This window comes from Nansenia antarctica, assembly GCF_963989245.1.
Source record: "Nansenia antarctica genome assembly, chromosome: 9".
Classification (NCBI taxonomy): domain Eukaryota; kingdom Metazoa; phylum Chordata; class Actinopteri; order Argentiniformes; family Microstomatidae; genus Nansenia; species Nansenia antarctica.
This window is the reverse complement of record NC_137679.1, coordinates 42,881,719-42,905,721: the sequence shown is the minus strand read 5'-3', so window position 1 is coordinate 42,905,721 and position 24,003 is coordinate 42,881,719. Positions and strand designations below refer to the sequence as shown.

The 24,003-nt window shown below is 46.8% G+C and overlaps 1 protein-coding gene across 1 annotated transcript in view; it reads right to left on the bottom strand.

The window, feature by feature from the left end:
- The window catches only part of LOC308165649 (glypican-6-like), a gene marked incomplete at both ends in the record, with an annotated part of 79,400 nt that overhangs the window by 35,495 nt on the left and 19,902 nt on the right, over window positions 1-24,003 (bottom strand). The window contains one exon of the mRNA XM_080539799.1: window positions 11,921-12,086. Coding sequence (XP_080395925.1) covers window positions 11,921-12,086 — 166 coding nt within the window. The remainder of the gene's footprint in view (window positions 1-11,920; window positions 12,087-24,003) is intronic.

Here is a 24,003-nt window from a genome sequence, read left to right as displayed (position 1 = left end):
CGTCCTCCTTCACATCTCCTACTAACATCACCTCCAGACTGCTGGGCCACAGAGAGCAGTGACGTCCTCCTCCACATCTCCTACTAACATCACCTCCAGACTGCTGAGCCACAGAGAGCAGTGACGTCCTCCTCCACATCTCCTACTAACAACACCTCCAGACTGCTGGGCCACAGAGAGCAGTGACGTCCTCCTCCACATCTCCTACTAACATCACCTCCAGACGCAGGGTTCAGGCTCGCCAAACCTACGAGCATAACAAGCAGAGATGTGCACACACACACACACACACACACACACACACACAAACACACACGTACAAGCATAACAAGCAGAGATGTGCACACACACACACACACACACACACGTGTGTTTACAAGCATAACAAGCACAAGTAATAAGTGTTTGTTGTTGCTCTGTGAATTATGCAAAATACACGTGGGAGGAGGTTGGATGCCTGTAGGAATAATTAGTTGTATTTATTCCATAATTACAGCAGCATCTTAATTAGTCAATATACGACCAGGCGTGTTGTAACAGCTAGAAGGGTTTCATACACGGTGTGTCAGTTATGGATTTTAAACTCAAAAGGAAAAGGAGGAGGAAGCAAGGAAAGTGATGAAATCAATCTTCACTATCCAGACAGATGAGCTGCTGGCGAGCATGCAACAACGCCAATGACAAATAATCTGTTTAAAACACATGTTTATGCACGACTCCAACACCATACATATTATAAGTTACCTGCGCTTTTTGACAAGCCATAATCTTTTCACATTTACATAAAAAACATGCTCCTACACCTCAGAACTCCGTTTGAGAGAGAGGCGGAGAGAGAGAGAGGAGATGAGTTAATCTGCAGTAATCTTTTGTTTCTACAGTGAAAGCTTCAGTGGGATTAAGCGGTGCAGGGGGACGGGACTACACCCTGGAGGGGGGAGGACTACACTCTGGCACGTCCTAATTGGACCGCTGGTTTCACACTGGATGATGGAAGTCCAGAGAAGCGCTAGAGAACTACTACACCATGGGAATGGAACCCTGCCCCTCTTACATCAACACCATGGGAATGGAACCCTGCCCCCTAACCGCACCAGTCTCTCTCTGTGTGTCTGAGGCGATGCTGATTGCATCTTTTCAGAAAATACATCCATACAGTAGCACATGTACATCTATCTTTTGTACATATTATCTTAACTGTGCATTTCATATTGATCTCACATGATCTCACGTATATTCACTTTTTATATTTATTTCTGGTCACTGTAATACTGTATCCTGTCCTACCATGCACTGTCTACATAATCATGTGTTTTCCACTATCTGGTTAGACGACAAAGTACATCCCGTTGTCTCGCTACTTGTTTTCAGTTTTCTGTGCAATGACAATGAAGAGGAATCTAATCTAATCTAACGTAGCCTGTGTGTGTCGAGCAACGCTGATTGCATCATTTCAGAACATGGATCGGAGAGCTCCTCCGCGACCGTAAAGCTCTCGTTTGCATCCGTGTCTCAATGTCACCTGACATCACAAACACCACAGAGGTGAAGGAAGAGAGAGAGAAAAGAGAGTAGAGCAGAAAAAGGAAGAGGAGAGGGAGGAGGAAGAGGAGGAGGAGGAAGAGATAGAAGAGGAAGAGGGGGAGGAAGAGGAGTAGGAAGAGGAAGAAGAGGAAGAGGAGGAGGAAGAGGAGGAGGAGAAGAAAGAGGAGGAGGAAGAGAAAGAGGAGGAGGAAGAGGAGGAGGAGGAGGGTATGATGATATTTCAAGCCAAATCCCTCATACTGAGTCTTCAGTTCCTCCTCCAAACCTTTTCAACTTGGGAACCTGATTGTTTACCATCACGTCTGTCTGGGTTACAGATTGAGTTCACCTCCAGCGTTCAGATCTTACTGAGGCGTAAGTAATTCAGCAGTAACTCTCTGGTCCATACAGACATGAGTGAGTTCCTGACCAGATGCTTTCTCATAGAGCAACGATCTGATCTGAGTTTCTGTCAGTGTCGACCCTGTACGCCATTCCCACTTACTAACACACACTGCTGCATATCTGAGGTCTGATCCGACCTTGAATAGAAACAGTTTACAGCCCTGCAACCAACATCGCTGCTTGGAATGTCCTAAACATATTCCAGGAAAGCACAGTAATGTTTACAAACGCTGCATGTCATTTTAAAGTGTAAATTAGCCTTGGCTTGGAAAACATTTAACCATAATGTCTGGGTATTAGCTACAGTGTAAATAAGATGAAATGGACGTCGTCCCTCAAGTAGAATTGAGATGTCGATTTACACTTTCATTCGTGGCATTAAGCAGAGGCCAAAGCGACTTACAACAAACACATTTGTCTAAGTAAGTGAATCATCTATCCAGCAGTCATCATAAGAACAGTACATTTATGTTAGGACCAGGGGCCTTTGGCAGTCACAATGCTAGAAGAAGGAAGAATTATTATGATATATGTATGTAGTGAAACTGTACAGGGGGGTAGAGGCGGTGAGGAGGTCTTTAGGAGGGACTGTACAGGGGGATGAGGAGGTCTTTAGGAGGGACTGTACAGGGGGGTAGAGGGGATGAGGAGGTCTTTAGGAGGGACTGTACAGGGGGGTAGAGGGGATGAGGAGGTATTTAGGAGGGACTGTACAGGGGGGTAGAGGGGATGAGGAGGTATTTAGGAGGGACTGTACAGGGGGGTAGAGGGGATGAGGAGGTCTTTAGGAGGGACTGTACAGGGGGATGGGGGGGGGTGAGGAGGTCTGTAGGAGGGACTGTACAGGGGGGTAGTGGGGATGAGGAGGTATTTAGGGGGGACTGTACAGGGGGGTAGTACAGGGGGATGAGGAGGTCTTTAGGAGGGACTGTACAGGGGGATGAGGAGGTCTTTAGGAGGGACTGTACAGGGGGGTAGAGGGGATGAGGAGGTCTTTAGGAGGGACTGTACAGGGGGGTAGAGGGGATGAGGAGGTCTTTAGGAGGGACTGTACAGGGGGGTAGAGGGGATGAGGAGGTCTTTAGGAGGGACTGTACAGGGGGATGAGGAGGTCTTTAGGAGGGACTGTACAGGGGGATGAGGAGGTCTTTAGGAGGGACTGTACAGGGGGATGAGGAGGTCTTTAGGAGGGACTGTACAGGGGGATGAGGAGGTCTTTAGGAGGGACTGTACAGGGGGATGAGGAGGTCTTTAGGAGGGACTGTACAGGGGGATGAGGAGGTCTTTAGGAGGGACTGTACAGGGGGGTAGTGGGGATGAGGAGGTCTTTAGGAGGGACTGTACAGGGGGGTAATACAGGGGGATGAGAAGGTCTTTAGGAGGGACTGTACTGGGGGATGAAGAGGTCTTTAGGAGGGACTGTAGTACAGGGGGGTAGTACTTTGACTTCCTGTTAATCTATCTCTATCAAAAATGAAGCAGAAATGCCCTAAAAACATAATTATTTAAAATGAATAAATACATAATGATAATAATAACCAGAGGGCTCAGCCTGAAGAGAACAGGGACATAGTTTAACACTAAAAAGCATTTAGTTGTTACTGTGATGAGCATGGTACGATTAGACTATTAAAATACGGCTTCTGATCTGAAACCACAGGCGATGTCAGGTAACAGTGGATCTCACCTGGGTTGTTTTATGTGAGAGAATGATTATTACCATAAATACATCAACAGTCAATGATATGATTCAAATGCAGTGCCTTAAGGGTGACTTAAGTTGGGGCATTTGCATTAGGGTAGGACATCTCATGCATTTTTCATGAACAAATCTCTTTTTCGCATCACCTCTCGAAAGTAAACGATGATAACTCGTTTGCACCTTGTTGCTGGGTTCATCATTGCAGCACTAATTGGCAGAGAAAATAAACAGGCGCCTTCATCCAAAGCGACTTACAACAAATACATTTGACTAAGTAAGTGAATCATCTATCCACCAGTCATAGAATCAACTATCCACCAGTCATAGCAGGGAAAAGTATTCTATGCTCAGGCCAGAGGCCATTGGCAGTCGTCATGCTAGAAGGACGTTTTTATTTTATTTTTTTAAACCATACACTAAAATAAAATACATATATACAGCATTGTCTAGGTGGTGGGAGGGAGGGAGGGAGGGAGAGAGGGAGGGAGGGAGGGAGGGAGAGCAGAGCTGGTCATGTCTAATTTTGACACCCCACTGGAGGAGGAGTAGAGGCCCCAGCAGCTCCAGGGTGGAGGGAATTATAACTGCCTGTTGACTGAATCTATTCCTGACTGGTTAAAAGCATTTTAAGGAGTGTTAAGGAGCCGGGGGGGGGGGGGGGGGGGAGGCGGGGGGAGACAATGACTTATAAGCGATCCATTCAGCTGATGACTGCAGCAGGTGAGCAGCTGTGACGGTTAAAAGGATGTGAAGCGAGGTGTGTCAACGTGCAGGGTGTGTGTGTGTGTGTGTGTGTGTGGGGGGGTGTTACCATGGGGTTACCATGGGAGTCTGGATATGCTCCGCTACAGTAAGCTTTGTAAATGACTCTCCTCAGTTTCATTTCATCCATGTTGTTCTCGTCACGCGTCTCATCCTGTTAATCTGAGAATGTTATTAAAACACGTGTCTGTGTGTCAGACTGTCAGTGTGTCTGTGTGTCAGACTGTCAGTGTGTCTGAGTGTCAGACTGTCAGTGTGTCTGTGTGTTAGACTGTCAGTGTGTCTGAGTGTCAGACTGTCAGTGTGTCTGTGTGTCAGACTGTCAGTGTGTCTGTGTGTCAGACTGTCAGTGTGTCTGAGTGTCAGACTGTCAGTGTGTCTGTGTGTCAGACTGTCAGTGTGTCTGTGTGTCAGACTGTCAGTGTGTCTGTGTGTCAGACTGTCAGTGTGTCTGAGTGTTAGACTGTCAGTGTGTCTGTGTGTCAGACTGTCAGTGTGTCTGTGTGTCAGACTGTCAGTGTGTCTGTGTGTCAGACTGTCAGTGTGTCTGTGTGTCAGACTGTCAGTGTGTCTGAGTGTCAGACTGTCAGTGTGTCTGTGTGTTAGACTGTCAGTGTGTCTGTGTGTCAGACTGTCAGTGTGTCAGTTACTACTGTTGATGTGTCAGAAATTAGATCTTGTTACTATACAACATGTTAACATGTCAGAAAGGACACCTTAATACTATCCAACATGTTAACATTTCCTAGAAGTTCCTAATCCTTTTTGTTTGGGGGGGGGGGGGGGGGGGGGGTACTGATTATTTAAAGATTGTTAGATGTTATTGTTGTCTTGTATGTTAGGACTGTGTTGGCAATAAGTGTTCACACTTTCACATGTCATCCCTTGGATTACAGTTTTTATGAATAAACTCAATCAGTACAGTATAGTATAGTGGATAGTGTACATAGCCTTTATTTATGTAAACCAGCTCCTTTCCCTTCTTGTTTTTTTAGTTTTTTTTTTCTTTCCTAGCACCAGGGGAGCCACCCCTCCCAAATTTCGTTGTTTGGTACCTGTACTGTAGCAATGACAATAAAGACCATTCATTCATTCATTCATTCATTTATTCATTCATTCAATCAATCAATCAACATGTCCGAAATGAGGCCTTGTTACTATACAACATGTTTACATGTCTACATAATATGTCGATAATATGTACTATATTATGTCTACATGACCTTTCTGAGGCTTCACGCTAGAATCAGCATCTTCTCCTGAAAGCAGAATCATTTATTTCCCTCCTACAAACCCAAACTAAACTGCCTCTAACATCAGAAACATGACGATCAGATGAAAAAGCAGGACGACATTTGACAGGTCACACCTTAACGGTAATCAAATGAATAATCAAATCAAAGCAGAATTAAGCCCTGTCCGGACGGCATATAAATTACCTGAGGACCTCGGTAATATTTTTTTACCCTAGGACCCCAGTGATTTTAATGACCTATCCGGATGGAATAAAAAATATACATGCATGTTTGCGTTTCGCGTGCAAGCTGCCATTTAACATCACAGAAGAAGAAGCTGTTCCTGCCGGATATTTTGTCAGACCCACAACACAACGCACGTGTAGCAACAACAAGTCATTTGATTGGACAAGAGGCATTCCATGACTGCTGATCAGATTTCCAGAGTGAATTTACGAACGCAGCCGACACCACTCGCAGACTCGTTTTTTTCATAACACGAAACTTTACGTTTTAAAGTACCCACTCGATATAATAAACAGCAGTTTAACGATCACGAAATACTCATAATTTGTAAATACTTTTGTTTTGGGATGTGTTCGCGTTTGGGGCTGTGTGAGCATCTAATTATGTGTAGTTATGTGTTTCTAGCATGTCGATGTTCTATCAGAATGTTTTGATGTTATTAAAATTAAGAAGATGAATGGCTGAAATGGCGCAAAGCGGGGAAAAACAGATACGAGATCTAAAGTCTCGAACGATTATATTTCAAAACAAACTTTAACTCCCCGAGGGCTCATTCATTCATTTATTCATTCACTCAAGGACCTTCGCCTGTACAGGGGTGTGGAAAACGAAGGTTTCTGTCGAATGCTGCTAACACTGGAACCACGTTATGAAATATCAGTTAACAGATATTGGGATGTATCGTTGATGAATTTTCTCTTACAATGTATAGATTATCGGGGGGTAATATTGTACGGTTATCAATACGTCAGTTACCTTGCGATTCCCACCCCTAACTTCATCCCTGTGTGTTGTCAGACACGATTTATAGAGTGCTAGATCCAGACCATACAAACTGCACAGTTTACAAGCTAATGTTAGTTAAATTCGCTAGAACTGGTTCAGAAGAAGAAATCAGTCCATCGTCACTTGTCGTCGTCGATTAACCTTTTAGGTGGTTTGGTTATCCGATAGTGGAGATTCAAGGGAGTTAATAATGTCATCCACATCCATTGTTTGCACCCCGGTCAAAACGGTAAATTCTAGTATTAATATTGCGCAAAATCATGCAATACTGACATGTCGATCCGGACGGTAATACAATTACCTGAGGACCTCAGGGTTTGCTGAAACACAGTAGGTAATTCCAGCCGGAATAATTACTGGGGTCCCTGGAGTAAATCACTGACATGGTCGGTCCGGACGGCATATAAATTACCGAATTACCCCAGGTAAAACATATATTACCGGGGTCCTCAGGTAATTTATATGCCGTCCGGACAGGGCTTTAGACAGGGACAATTACGGGGCCGTCCGTCTAAAGAGGTTAAACAACGTGGGATGTTTATTTCCTGTCCCTGATGACCAGCGGTCCTTCTCAGAGGACGGGGAATATCAGTGACCAGAACTCCTGAACCGGGAGGCTGTGGGCAGGTCCGGTTACCGTGGGAGACACGCCGCCGCGCAATTAAAATGAGCAAAAAATAAAATCAATGCAGATCACTTCCACCCTGGTGACACAGGACTCAACAGAGGACAACAGAGGACAACACAGGACTCAACAGAGGACAACACAGGACTCAACAGAGGACAACACAGGACTCAACAGAGGACAACACAGGACTCAACAGAGGACAACACAGGCCCCAGGCCTCATTAGGAGACGGGATGGAGGTGCAGCCAGGAAGGGAACCCAATCAGAGAACACAGTGAACTCCACCTCCCCCCCGACTCCCACGTAGGGAGGACAGGGGGGACGACAGCTTCTTGCCAGCTTCTGTCTGTGATCACTGGGTATGATTACGACTTTGTAGGAGCGTAGTAGTAGGGCAGGGTCAATGACAGGAACCCTGTCATCCCTCTCTCTCTCTATCATCCCTCTTTCTCTGTCTCTCTCTCTACCATCCCTCTCTCATCCCTCTCTCTCTCCTCTGCTTCTCTCTCTCATCCATCTCTCTCTCATCCCTCCCTCTACTCTCTCTATCATCTCCCCCTCTCTCTCAGCCCTCTCTCTCTCTCCCATTCTTCTCTCTCTCATCCCTCTCTCTCTCTCCTCTGCTTTTTCAACAAGGTGTCCACAAGAGGAATGATAATGATGTGTGGGTCAGAATACAGAGCTGAGGGCATTTGTCACCAGGGCGTGTGACTGATGGCATGGTGTCACTCATCAGCATGGTCATGAATCCTCCCAGACAGTCCTCACACACACACACACACACACACACACACACACACACACACACACACACACACACACACACACACACACACACACACACACACACACACACACCTCACTTCAGTGAACACAAACAATTACACTCTACTTAGATCCATGTACTTTCTTTGTGGGAGTTGTCATTTTAATCAGACATCCAGAATTATGTTCATGCAGAATTAAACAAGGTGAAGTTTTGGACGTGTGGAGAAGTTTAGATGAGCCTTTCTGTCTTGGGTTGAACTGGAGGAAGCTTTTGCTCCGCCCAAGCAAGGCATTTGATTGGTTTGACGAGGCGTCAATCATTTCAAACAGGTTTCCAGCCCATTGTAGCTACGGCAAACTGGGAAAATGGCACAAGTTGGTTCACCATAGAGAGAAACTAATCAGAGACAATATGGAGCGACTTCTCATCTTACAAAAGAGTCTCTCTCTCTCTCTCTCCGTGTGTGTGTGTGTGTGTGTGTGTGTGTGTGTGTGTGTGTGTGTGTGTGTGTGTGTGTAGAAGCAGAGTGTACCATACAATCCTGCAGCTCAACATTGAACACAAAGCACGGCCAGAGCTTTTTGATGGAAGTCTCTCATCGCACACCCACACCCACACCCACACACACACACACACACACACACACACACACACACACACACACACACACACACACGCACACACACACACACACACACACATCTATGTATCTATTTGTCCCCATGTACACTGAGATTTCCAGATGTCACCTACCTCCCCCCCCTCCCTCTCTCCCTTCCTACACACAGCCTCGTAATAACTGAGGAGTAAATGGCCTCTCTTTTTATTCTTTGCCCTGTTTCCCCCGAAGCTTGCTGTAGAAATCAGGACAAAGACATTAAACTGAAGGTCTTATAAATCAGAGGTCCTCACTTCAGCTGTCTGACAGCCTCCTTTCATCTTTATTCATACTCCCTCTCTTCTTCTTCTTCTTCTCTGGGAGGTTAAATCTGGACCAGTCCAAACTGCAGGGGAGAGACAGACCGACACCCTCTCCCCTCCTCTCTAATCAATGCTACTGACAGTGACATTTAAACATTTAAGCGCGAGCGAAGATCCACAGGTAGAATGTCACAGAGCAGTGAGTGAAGGAGGGCTAATCCTTTACAAGATGGCCGCCTTACCTCTCCTACTAAGCCATGGTTTCAGGAGGACAGTGAGAGACCCACTCAACAGCAGCTAATCTATAAATATCTAGAACGCTGAGACAAGCCCCGGTGGTGGGGATCGACCACAGACACATTTAGCAGATCTAAGGGCCAAAAAGCCAATCAATACCTCTTCGCTAAGCCGCTTCGCAAGCTAATCGAAATGCTTTAGCGAGAGAAAATGAATAGAACATGCCAGCGAACATCGGAATATGAATCCTTTGTGGCATATGAGAGAGAGAGAGAGAGAGAGAGAGAGAGAGAGAGAGAGAGAGAGAGAGAGAGAGAGAGAGAGAGAAAGAAAGAGAAAATGTCCCCAGGGTTCGACTGCTCTAATTGCGATACAACACTCCCTGCTGAGCAAAACAAAACAAAAAATGTTTTTAAAGAAATGAATGAGAAATCCATCATTTCGTATAGTCCATAGGTTTCTGTCTCAGTCAGACAGGATACATCTCTCTCTCGTGTGTGTGTGTGTGTTGTACTCATTGCTACAATCGGTTTTGCATTCACTGTCTTGTTCAACATTCCCTGAGCGGCAATAAGACCAGACTTCCTCCCCCCTCCCCATCCTCCTCTCTTTGTAGAAGACTCTAACTCTTTAACCCTTCTCACGCTGCTGTGAGACGTCTCAGTCAGAGAGGCTCAGGTGTTCTGTGTTCTGCTGAGACGACGGAAGTGTGGCTTGTTCTCTCCAGGAAAACAACAAACAAAAACAACAACAAGTGACACCACCACATCTCCCGGGTTGTCTGTCAACAGCGCTGTCACACACACACACACACACACACACACACACACACCCACATGAATGCACGCACGTGCACTCACACAAAACACTCAAACACACACACACCGACCCAAGCGACAGCTCAGAAGTGCTGCAGTGTTGCTGATGTATTCTGCTGGGGCACGACTTCAAAAACCCGACCTCCCGTTTCTGGGGAACAAGTTTGGCACAACAACAAAAACATGTTGACCTGAAAAAAGGTCACAGGTCGTCAGACAGCTATAGGTTGGCTTAGAGAGAGGAGAGATGCTAGGCTACATCCATGCCTTCGCTAGGTCGTCAGACAGCTACAGGACGGCTTAGAGGAGAGATGCTACATACATGTGTTCAACAGGTCGTCAAACAGCTTAGAGGAGGAGAGATGCTACATACATGTCTCCACTAGGTCATCAGACAGCTTAGAGGAGGAGAGATGCTACATACATGTCTCCACTAGGTCATCAGACAGCTTAGAGGAGGAGAGATGCTACATACATGTCTCCACTAGGTCATCAGACAGCTTAGAGGAGGAGAGATGCTACATACATGTGTTCACTAGGTCGTCAGACAGCTTAGAGGAGGAGAGATGCTACATACATGTCTCCACTAGGTCATCAGACAGCTTAGAGGAGGAGAGATGCTACATACATGTGTTCACTAGGTCGTCAGACAGCTTAGAGGAGGAGAGATGCTACATACATGTGTTCGCTAGGTCGTCAGACAGCTTAGAGGAGGAGAGATGCTACATACATGTCTCCACTAGGTCATCAGACAGCTTAGAGGAGGAGAGATGCTACATACATGTGTTCACTAGGTCGTCAGACAGCTTAGAGGAGGAGAGATGCTACATACATGTGTTCGCTAGGTCGTCAGACAGCTTAGAGGAGGAGAGATGCTACATACATGTCTCCACTAGGTCGTCAGACAGCTTAGAGGAGGAGATGCTACATACATGTGTTCACCAGGTCGTGCTTACAGCACCTATGAAACATTCCTCACCGGGCTCAGCGTGAATCACAGCTCTGAAACGTGTTTCCCAGCCATCTTCTCCTCTTTATCAAACCTTAGCAGCAGGAGCCAACGCTGTAAAGAGGCTGCCAAGCTAGCAGGGACCGCTAAGACAACAACGCTTCACACAGGAGAAGCAGCCGCTTGCATGAATAACATCTTTGTTTTTGTCTTCCTGAAATCCCTTAAAGCTGAACATAACATGAAGCTGAACATAACATGCCACTGTGCTCTCACAGAGGAGATTCAAAAGCGCACTCAAACACGCACACACACATATGCACATCATGCACACACACACACACGAACGCATACAGGCACACATATATACACACGCACACACACGAACGCATACAGGCACCCATATGCACACGCACACACCAACGCATATACACACACACACACACACACACACACACACACAGACATGAAGGGCTGGTGTCCACAGCGGGACCAGGGGTTCTTACATATGAACAAGTGTACACACACACACACACATACACACACACACATACACACACACACACACACACACACACGTGTCCCCAGCCATACCGGGGGTTCTCACCTATGAACAGGTTCACACACACACGCACACATACACACACACACACACACTCAAACACACACACACACACATACATCATGCACACACACGCACACACACACACACACACACACACACACACACACACACACACACACACACACACACACACACACACAGGGGTACCAGGGTTCTCACCTATGAACAGGTTCATATATACACACACACACACACACACACACACACACACAGGGGTACCAGGGTTCTCACCTATGAACAGGTTCATACACACACACACACACACACACACACACACACTCACACACACACACACAGGTACCAGGGTTCTCACCTATGAACAGGTTCCACTCGGGGTCCAGGTCGGCCTGGTTGGCCAGACAGCCTCTGATGACGTTGTGGCAGTAGTTGTGGCAGGGCTTCAGGCCCGGCAGGCCCCGGCAGTACGGGCAGTACAGCATCTTAGTCAGCGCCCTGACGCACGCAGGAGCCACGTTCACCTGTGGGGGGCGACAGAGAGCACCACTGTTACATTTCTGCCATTTAGCTAACATAAATGGTAAACGGACTGACTTATATAGCACTTTACAATGGCCTCTCATTCACAAATTCACACACCAATGGCGGCAAGCTACCATGCAAGGCGCCGGCCCGCTCACTGGGAGCAATTTGGGGTTTAGTATCTTGCCCAAGGACACTTCGACATGTGACTAGCCGGGGTTCGAACTGCCGATCGGCCAACCTTGCGATCATTAGACGCCCACTCCTGCGCCACAGCCGCCCCTTAAATAAACATCTTTATCCAAAGCGACTTACAACAAATACATTTGACTAAGACAGTGAATCATCTATCTGCCAGTCAGAGCAGGGAAAAGTAGTCTAAGCTCAGGCCAGGGGCCATTGGCAGTCATCGTGATAGATTTCGGGGGACTGTACACAGTAGGGCTGCAACTAACGATTATTTTGATAATCGATTAATCTGCCGATCATTTTTTCGATTAATCGATTAATCGGGTACAAAAAAACGGGAAGTATTAATAAAAAATAAAAAATAATATAAATAAAAAAGGCTTTGCTACATCAAATAGGTTTAACAACAGGCCATGGACTATGGCGGTAGATTGTTTCAATAAAGTAGTTGAACTCTAGCTCAATACATGCATTGTTTTAGGTAATAACTTTGCTTAATGTAAAGGTCAGTAACCCAAAGTGCAATATAGGCTACAGACAAGACACTAATGTTTTTATATAACAGATATGCTCCAAAACAATGCAATGTGTCCTCTCACTCCATACAATAGGCTAGGCGACAGTCAGTGCCTCACTCTAACTCACGGGTAGCTTGGTAGGCTACCACTAGCTAGCCTTTAGCTTATCACCTCTGCTCTACCACTGACGTTAGCCAGCTAGCTAAATACACTTGTCATGCAATATTGAATTCATGAATGCGAGCAAACACTCACTGGCTATCGCATTACATTACAGTCATTTAGCTGACGCTTCGCCAGAACTCACACTAACGCATTTGCATGGAGAGCAGGAGACCATGGAAGGGCTGAGCCCAGCAGGACTTATATAATAAAACAATAGGAAGTTAGCTGTAACCCTCCTCTATAGAAACATAGTTAGTGTAACCCTCCTCTATAGAAACATAGTTAGTGTAACCCTCCTCTATAGAAACATAGTTAGTGCTCTGGTTCTCAGCACAGCTACGCAGACTACAGCTGTACGAGCAGCGTAGTGACAGTCAGCTAGCGGCAGCAGCGAGCTAACCCTGCTAGCTAACTCACTAGCATGTCCTGACAGCAGACAGCTTCACTCTCAAGGCTTTTGTTTTGAGTAGCATGATTTAAATGTAGCTGCCGCGCCGGTGTAGGTACCGGATTTTCCCACTTTTCCGGTTCCGGTCATAGGTTCTGCCCTTTCCGGCCATAGGTAGCGCTATGATTCGCTATGATTCGCGATGCCTACACCGGCCGCAAGACAGCGTGGCGTGCGTCAACAGGAAGTAGGTTTGTTATGGTAACAAAACCCAAAAAGAAAAAAAAAGAAAAAGAAAAACGACGACGAATCGATAATGGCATTCGTCGCCAACGAATTTCATTATCGATTTTTATCGATTTAATCGATTCGTTGTTGCAGCCCTAGTACACAGGGGTAGTAGATGTCTCAGCAGGGACAGTTCAGGTGTAGCCTGAAGAGATGGAGGTCTTCAGTCTACGGTGGAAGATAGGGAGTGACTCTGCAGTCCTGACAGCAGTGGGAAGCTCGTTCCACCAGCGGGGAGCCAGCGTAGTGAAGAGACGTCAGCGCACTGGGATCGCACGACAGTGGTTAGTCACAGCGGAGGATGGTGGTTAGTCAGAGAGGAGGATAGACCACGCGTTATCACCACCTCTCTGCCCGCGCTCAACGTGTTTTCTACAAACAAAGGTTCTCTTAATCACAGCAGAGTATGAATATACCACATCAAGATATTTATTTGTTTTTCTCGCGAGTCGATATCTAGAAGCACTACCACGGTATTGCTTCTGGATATCGTCTCGCAAGAAAAACATCAATCAAAAAAATATCTTGACTTGGTATATTCATACTTCATAACTCTGATTCATACTTCATACGTCCCTCTGCTTTCCCTCAGGGTTTGTTTATAAACAGTCTCCCTCTATCTGTCTTCACTAAAGGACAAGAGAGGAGAAGAGAGGAGAAGAGAGGAGAAGAGAGGAGAAGAGAGGAGAAGAGAAGAGAGGAGAAGAGAGGAGAGGAGAGAAGAGAGGAGAAGAGAGGAGAGGAGAGGAGAGGAGAGGAGAGGAGAGGAGAGGAGAGGAGAAGAGAGGAGAGGAGAAGAGAGAAGAGAAGAGAAGAGAGGAGGGGAGAGGAGAAGAGAGGAGAAGAGAAGAGAAGAGAGGAGAGGAGAGGAGAGAAGAGAGGAGAAGAGAGGAGAGGAGAGGAGAGGAGAAGAGAGGAGAGGAGAGGAGAAGAGAGGAGAAGAGAGGAGAAGAGAAGAGAGGAGAAGAGAGGAGAGGAGAAGAGAAGAGAGGAGAAGAGAGGAGAGGAGAAGAGAGGAGAAGAGTAGGGATGCTCCGATCTGGATTTTTGGGGCCGATACCGATCACCGATTTTTTTCCTCAAGATCAACCGATACCGATACCGATTTTTTTTTAAATACATAACTGTAGGCCTACTGACTGGATAGCCTACATATTTTTTGCTTTTTAGACAAAAGTTTTGATCCATTAGGCACCAAGCAAACGCAGACCCATTTTTATGGCATAGTAAAAGTCTGGCCTATCACCCAGTTAGGGCCTGAAGCCCAAGTCAGGGATATGGCTGTATAAAAGACATCATAAACGTGGCCTTCATGGTTTACATACTGTTACGTCCTCCTATGTTTTCTGTTCAGTTATCTGTCTTCCCCAGAAAAAAAAAATAAATAAATAAAATAATCGGTTTTTGCGATCGGCCATTTTTGCCGATCACCGATCGAGTCATTTGGAGTGAAATCGGCCGATTTAAATCGGTGGCCGATAAATCGGAGCATCCCTAGAGAAGAGAGAAGAGAAGAGAAGAGAAGAGAGGAGAAGAGAGGAGAAGAGAGAAGAGAAGAGAAGAGAAGAGAGGAGAGGAGAGGAGAAGAGAGGAGAGGAGAGGAGGAGAGGAGGAGAGGAGAAGAGAGGAGAGGAGAGGAGAGGAGAGGAGAAGAGAGGAGAAGAGAGGAGAGGAGAGGAGAAGAGAGGAGAAGAGAGGAGAGGAGAAGAGAGGAGAGGAGAGGAGAAGAGAGGAGAAGAGAAGAGAGGGGGCCCTAATGCACCGCATGAGACTGACTGGTCTTGACAGGATGGGCTACACAGCTAAATGGTAAACAGACTGACTTATATAGACTGACTTATATAGACTGACTTATACAGCGCCTTATTCCAAAGTGCTTTACAATGGCCACTCATTCACCCGTTCACACACACATTCACACACCAACGGCGGCAAGCTACCATGCAAGGCGCCGGCCCGCTCACTGGGAGCAATTTGGGGTTCAGTGTCTTGCCCAATGATCTGCCCAAGCCGTTCTGCCGACCTTGCGATCATTAGACGCCGGCTCTCCTGAGCCACAGCCTCTACTTCCTGAGCCACAGCCTCTACCTCCTGAGCCACATCCTCTACCTCCTGACCCACAGCCTCTACCTCCTGACCCACAGCCTCTACCTCCTGACCCACAGCCTCCACCTCCTTAGCCACAGCCTCCACCTCCTGAGCCACAGCCTCCACCTCCTGAGACACAGCCTCTACCTCCTGAGACACAGCCTCTACCTCCTAAGCCACAGCCTCTACCTCCTGAGACACAGCCTCTACCTCCTGAGACACAGCCTCTACCTCCTGAGACACAGCCTCTACCTCCTGAGCCACAGCCTCTACCTCCTGCACCACAGCCTCTCCCTCCTGAGCCACAGCCGTCCCAACCAAAAAACTCAAAAGAAGATGACAGGATGGGGTACACAGCTCTCTGTGTTGTTAAGGCCAGCCTGAGTGGAAGAGACAGCATCCTCACACCTGACCTCTGACCTCCAGACATGGAGAGACCAGAGCTGTGGTAAGTGGCCTGTCAGCCTCTGTGTTCATGCTCGACTTCAGACTTCGGCCAGCTACGCTCTTAGTGTCTGTGTGAGTGTGTGTCTGTGGGCGTGTGTGGGTGTGTGTGTGTGTGTATGTATGTGTGTGTGTGTGTGTGTGTGTGTGTGTGTGTGTGTGTGTGTGTGTGTGGGCGTGTGTGTGAGTGTGTGTGTGTGTGTGGGGGGGGGTGCCTCGGCTGAGGTCAAGGTAGTCAAGCAATGACAGGACAGGAAAGTATGGAGGAGTCAGCAGAGAGAGGCAGAGCGGGGAGGGGGGAGGCAGAGGAGGGTAGGGGGGGAGGAGCAGGGTGGCGGGGAGTCAGGGCAGTGGGGTGGGGGAGTGGTGATCCAAACCTGATAGGGTTCACTCCGCTCAGAACTTCTTCAAACAGCACCAACATGCTGCATGACTCCCAGCAGGGGGGGGTCTAGTGTGTGAGTGGGGGGGGGGGGGGGTCTAGTGATCTGCTCTGCTACAGATGAAGATGAAAGACAGACATCTCTTTCATATCTTCTCTTGGAAGAGAAGAAAAGCAGATGTGGTTCAACCCCATCTAGCGAAGCTGACAGAACAGGTAGAGGGTAGAGGTACAGGAGACTTCATGCTACACCTTAACTGCTCCTCCTCATCTACTACCCCCCAGCACTGTGTCTCCTGAGACATCTACTACCCCCCAGCACTGTGTCTCCTGAGACATCTACTACCCCCCAGCACTGTGTCTCCTGAGACATCTACTACCCCCCAGCACTGTGTCTCCTGAGACATCTACTACCCCCCAGCACTGTGTCTCCTGAGACATCTACTACCCCCCAGCACTGTGTCTCCTGAGACATCTACTAACACCCAGCACTGTGTCTCCTGAGACATCTACTACCCCCCAGCACGGCGTCTCCTGAGACATCTACTAACACCCAGCACTGTGTCTCCTGAGACATCTACTACCCCCCAGCACTGTGTCTCCTGAGACATCTACTACCCCCCAGCACTGTGTCTCCTGAGACATCTACTCCCCCCAGTACTGTGTCTCCTGAGACATCTACTACCCCCCAGTACTGTGTCTCCTGAGACATCTACTCCCCCCCAGCACTGTGTCTCCTGAGACATCTACTACCCCCAGCACTGTGTCTCCTGAGACATCTACTACCCCCCAGCACTGTGTCTCCTGAGACATCTACTACCCCCCAGCACTGTGTCTCCTGAGACATCTACTACCCCCCAGCACTGCGTCTCCTGAGACACCTGCTTCCCCCTCTACTGTGTCTCCTAAGATTTCGACTTCCCCCCCCTTGTACTGTTTCTCCAGTGTCTTAAAAAACAAACAAACAAACAAACCAAACCAATCTTCTTCCATCACTGAGACGCCAATGGCCCCGGGCCTGAGCCAGATTACTCTTCCGACTGGTGAATTGATGATTCACTTGCTTAGTCAAATGTATTGATTGTAAGTCGCTTTGGATTAAGGCGTCTGCTAAATGCCAAAACTGTAAAAAGGTACAGCAAGCCCCATGTTATCTACCAGCTTCTCCTTCTGAATAATGAAATCAACTCTTAGCAGCTTCTCTGCCGTGTTCTGTGTAGTACAGTATGTCTCCCTGAAGTGGTATTGATCATCAATCACAGAAACATTATGAGGCTCTCTCTCTCTCTCTCTCTCTCTCTCTCTCTCTCTCTCTCTCTCTCTCTCTCCCTCCCTCCCCGCCAACATACAGTAATTCAATATTTCATGTAAAAAAAATAATCAGTAAACACGCCAGGAGCTTTTGGGATTTTTATTTAAATATGTTTCCGGGCCTTTCTGCTTCATTAGGATAGACAGTAGCCAAGATCTTTAAGACGGAGGGAAGCTGCTGTCCCCTTCAGAATGACCCATCCTGCATGTCATCCCTCGTCTCTCTCACCCATCAGTGTTTCCTCCAGGATTTTTCACATTAGTGGCAGAGCGGCTATCTGTCGCGCGCATAAAACTCGCACTGGCGCTCAAAACAAAGACGAAGTTTCACCAAAAACTACAGGGTGGCAACAATTATAATTTCTTAAATAGAGGTTAAGTCATTAAAGCCGAGCAGGTGATTTTATATAGAAGGTTGTAGTGACCGCTCGTTAGCGAGCAAAGTATTCATAATTCACGGCGTTCCAGCCTTGTATAAAGCACTGTTATATGCTTGTGTTTACTACATCACCCATGCTGCTTAGCGGGTGATATGACGTGATATAAGTGGGACGGAGATGAATGAATGTTGTTGTTGTCAGTATGCAGAGAGTGAGAATAAAGCGCACATGATTGTTTTTCTACCGGCAAAACGACTAGATCGTCCTGTTATTGCCGTCACTCCTACAAGGTGATCAAATACCAATATATCCTACAGCTGCAGCGGAACATGCGGAACGCGCATTACACACACACACACATTCGGACCAATCACAAAACTGTTTTGAAAGCGCGTCGCCTCGCTATCTGATTCAGTCTCGATTGCAGTGCGAACACAAACGACGAGGTTAATTGCAACATTGTAACATATTGTAAATAACTACCCCTAAATCGTAACGAAATGTAGGTCTGGAAGCGGCCTAAATCTAGCTTCAATCTGCTTTTTTTCTGTTCTCCGGTCATAATAACTCGCTGCCTTTCTGCGCAGCCTGAATCAAAGTGGACTGTCTGACTCGATTAGTGGCGGAGGAAATTATTTTGTGGCGGCCCGCCACCAATAAATGCATATAGAGGAAACACTGCCCATCCTGCATGTCATCCCTCCTCTCTCTCACCCATCCTGCATGTCATCCCTCCTCTCTCTCTCACCCCTCCTTCCTGTCAGTCTCTACTGTCTCTATCCCAATAAGGCAGAAATGCACTAAGAACATGAGTGAATGTGTGACTGACTCTACAGCCCCTCTGGTCCATCTCTCTCTGAGGGAGCTCCTCCAAGGCAGCTCTCTCTCCTCAGACACTCGGCTGCCGTGGGTCAGGTGAGGATACGGCGGTATGCAATGTTCTCTAAAACAAGGACATTGTTTATGCACTAACGTTGAACGTTGGAGTAGGTATAAGTGGTAATACAGAAACAGAATCCGGCATTTCACGGTGAGTGGGTATACATTAAAATAAAAAAAGAATCAATCTGTTTTTCTGTTTTTCAGGTCAAGCATGAAATTCAGCTGTAGAACATGAGCCGTTCAGGCTAGAAGGCAAACTGAATACACACCGCATACGCGCAAGGGAGTGTGTATGTGTGCCTTCTCGAGAGTGGGAGTGAGTGTGTGTATGTGTGCCTTCTCGAGTGTGTGTGTGTGTGTGTGTGTGTGTGTGCCAGCACCACTGAACAGACCCCTGCTTACAGTATGTGGTCATGGCTCTTCTGCAGTCAGGACTGCTGGTGTGAGCAGCAGCATTATTTATGGACGATTAAAAACACAGTAAGCCTTAATAAAGCTGAAGGCCTCCCTCCTCCTCGTCCTCCTTACATCAGTCTGGGCTGACTGATCGCCACGCAGCCCCATTAGGGGAAAACAATAGAACACGTTACCATGGCAACGATACAACACCATTACCGCAGCGACCATAACGATGGCTTCCCCTAGCTCCGGGTGAGACAGAGTGCTGAGGAGGAGAGAGACAAGGCTGAGGCCCCGGAAAAGAGGAGAGAGTTAAAAAGGAGGGAGTTGTTGAAAAGCACCAGTCGGTTATGATGGCGGTTATGAGCTACAAGGGGTTAAGCAGGTGGACGGAGGGCGTGTGTGTCTGGTCCCTTAAGGAACAACAGAGAGAGAGAGAGAGAGAGAGAGAGGAAGAGAGAGAGAGAGAGAGAGAGAGAGAGAGAGAGAGAGAGAGAGAGAGAGAGAGAGATAGAGAGAGAGAGAGGAAGCGAAGAGACGAAAATTGCTTTTGTGCCAACCGACTGACGAAGTTGTGAAAAATGACACTGTCGTCACCAAGGCGGCAAGGTCAGGCAGAGCAGGGGGAACCAGAGGGGGGTGGGGGGGGGGGGACCAGAGGGGGGTGGGGTAGGGGGAACCAGAGGGCGGAGAGAAACAGCTACGATTCATCTCACAGTTTTGTCATAATTATTCTGACAGGGATCTGTTGCTCCCTTGCATCCCCACGTCTCCTGAATCCACCACAGCATCACACTACAACAGTCACGCTACAACAGTCACGCTACAGTCGACACGCTACTCGGTCACGGCTTTTCACTGTCCTGACGCCTCGGTGGTGGAAGGAGCTTCCCACTGCTGTCAGGACTGCAGAGTCACTACCTATCTATCTATCTATCCTATCTATGTCTATCTATCTATCCTATCTATCTATCCTATCTATCTTTAGCTGTAGATTGAAGACCTCCATCTCTTCAGGCTACATCTCAACTGTCCCTCCTAAAGACCTCTTCATCCCCCACTGGAGCTTTTTGCTTCTGCTTTTTGCTTCTGTTTTGTCTTAGAATAAGAAAGGAAGGGAAAATAAGCTAATGCTTCCGCCTACACCTTCTCAGTAATTTTTTTTGTTTTACATTTCATTTAATGCTTTACTGATGTGTTTTCTTTGCTCATTGACAAAAAAGGACCGAAATACTCTACTACTATCGCTACTACCGCTACCACTCCTACTACTACAGCAGTGCTGCAGTATAACAGTCAGCTCAGTAGCATCTCTGTTAGTCTGCTGGGGGGGTTTAGCCCCCAGAGGATTCTGGGCCGCCACACAATCACTCCTCTGAGACGCTGGTAGCAGAGGCCTGCTGGCCGGCCGCCTCAATGCTGCTGCTGCCCTCTCACACAGAACAGATACACACCAGAACCACACCAGCATGGAGACTGCTTCACAGTATAAGACTGTTGGCCGGCCGCCCGTTTACTGGCATGGTGAAGACACGACCGTGTGTGTGTGGTTACCGTGGGCGACCACTGTAGTTTGATGTCCTGTATTGTGCTCCATCCCAGTGTGTACGACCTACTGTGTACACTGTGAGACTCGAGATGGACGCCGTTAAATTAAGGGCCGGTTTCACAGACAAGGCTGGCGACTAGTCCAGGATTACATCACACCTGCAACGGAAAATCTCCATTGAGGACGATTATTAGTCTTAGGATTTAGCCTTAATCTGCGTCCATCAAACCAGCCCTAAATGAGCCATCAGCATGTTTATATGTCTACCTAAAAGCTTACTGTAGATCTACCTCATACTGTACGTGTGTAAGATGAGTTCATACACACTCCTCTGTGGAGGAGCACATTAACTGAAAGTTGTGTGTGTTACGATCAGCTTCAAGAGTTGGCAGTCCTCAGTAAACCCAGTGTGACGGCTAGCGCTAGCTAGCATGTGTTTCTCTGGTGGGAGGTCGACCCTGTCTCTCTGTCTCTGGGCACTGCAGGCTCAGAGCCCAGTTCTGTTACTCGACTGAAACACCCAAAAAGTAAGAGAGAATGAGAGAGTGAGAGGGCGAGAGAGAGAGAGAACGAGCTAGAGAGAGAGAGAGAGAGAAACAGCTTCTGTAATGGAAACCTCCCGGGGAGTAGGAATGGGCTGACTGTCGAGTTGGAGGGGCTCAGATACTGACAGGAGAGTGTGGGGTGGAATTCACATGAGACCACGATCACGACACGACTCTGCAGTGACTCAATGCAACACACGGCTCCAGTCCCAGCCCTAGGGCCCAGCCCTAAGCCCAAACACCAGCACCAGCCATACCCCCAGCCCTGGCCTCAAGCCCCAACCCCAACCCCAGCCATAGCCCCAACCCAAGTCCCAGCCCCAGCACACACCCTCAGCCCCAACCCCCAGCCAGAGCCCCAAGCCCAGTCCGAGCCTCTGCCCCTGATGGCCTCAGGGCAGTTCTGTCTGCCAGGAAACTCAGGACACGTCACAACAACAACCCTCCCTGACTGCTGTTAAATAAAGACCTGTCTCACCCTCCCTGACTGCTGGTTAAATAAAGACCTGCCTCGATCGGGTTCTAAATTAGGGTTCCAGAGACCCGAGTCAGAGAACGTGGAGCTGGATGAAGAATACTGTTGCTCATTATTAGAATTGTCTCCAGCGCTCCAGGTTCTTACTAACGGTCTGCTTTCTAAAAATATTAACTTAGCGAGGGGCACCCGGCAAGGGTGTCTATTATCCCCACTTTTATTTGCACTGGTGATCGAACCCTTCGATCAATCAGTTTGGTTAGATTGCAAGATTGAGGGCATACTTGCTGAAGATCTCTCTTCATGCAGACGATACATTATTATTTTTGTCAAATTTAGAACAATCTATTCCAAAGTTATTATCACTTATTCAATGATATGGCTCTCTTTCAGGCTACAAGATTAATTTATCCAAATCTATTCCTTGTCCACTTAATCCCATAGATGTTGATAAACTGAACATATCCCATTTCAGATGTACAAATGAAGGTTTCACTTATCTTGGTACTTTTATTCCTCCAGTGCTAGGTAACTTATTTAATGTAATTATACACCACTTAAAGAAAAACTGAAAGAGGACATGGGTCGCTGGACTAATTTACCTTTTTCGCTTATTGGCCGGATTAATGTAGTTAAAATGAATTTATTGCCAAGATTAACCTACCAATTTCAATCTCTGCCTTGTCCCATTCCAACGTTATTCTTTAAAGAGTTAAACACAGAATTATCCAAATTTCTTTGGTCTATGTAAACCTCGTAAGGAAGGGGGTCTTGCTCTCCCTAACTTCGAGCTTTACTATTTGTCTGCTCAAATCAAACAGATAAATGAATGGTTCCAGGACTCAGAGCCTCTATGGAAATCCATAGAAGTAAACTTCAGCTATCCAATTTCTTTGAAATCTCTTCCATTTATAAACAAGTACCCTCTTCAGGGTTTGAGAAATATTGTGTTATTGACAGTGCCTTATCGGCTTGATATAATTGCAAGAAACATTTCAAACTCCATAAAGGTATATCTGGGAAGAATATGGTCTTTCTTCTACCAACTTTTTAAAGTACTCACAACTAAGACATTTTTTGTATTCCTAACTCAGAAAGACAGTTTTAGATTTAAGATAGATGACATAGAAATATGTATTGTTAGTGCTCAACTAACGATTAAAATGACTTCAAAGATCTACAAGATTCTTAGCAGTAGAGTGCCTTCCTCCTTCCAACCTCTGAAAAGGATTTGGGAAAAATATTTTAACATACATTTGGACCAGGAAACATGGATGCAGATATGTGCGAAGGTAAACTCATCCTCACTGTCTCCCAGATTTCTTGAACATAATTAGGTTTGTTTGTACGTTTTTTGTTGTTGTTGTTTTTTACTCCAGTTCGTCTTAATAAGATGTCCCTGGAGTACTCTTCGTTATGTAATAAATATAAGAAAAGTCTGGGGACATATCCTCATATGTTTTGGTTCTGTCCCAAGATCAAACCCTTTTGGCAATCGATCCATGCTCTGGTTGAATCCATACTTAAGCTCACATTTAGCAAATCTCTTTTGTACCTTTTAGGGGTTGATGCAAATGTAAATATGAGTCCTGAACATGGGAAATTGTTGGACACTCTTGGTCTGTGTTGCCCTTGGAGAGACTTAAATATGACCTGCAGGATAAGGCGGATGTGTTTTCAGAAGTGTGGTCCACCTTCTTATCTTTCATGGAAGAGAATCCATGACAAATTAGGCTACGTTATTTGATACCCACTTTTTATTCTTTTCTTTTTTTTATTTAAATTTGTATTTATTTTTTTGATAAATGAACTCTTACATCTACGTGGTTGTTGATGGTGGTAATGCCCCCCCCCCCTTCCCCCATTGCACACACATTTTTGTTTACTGGCGTAAGACATTTTTTGTTTTGTTT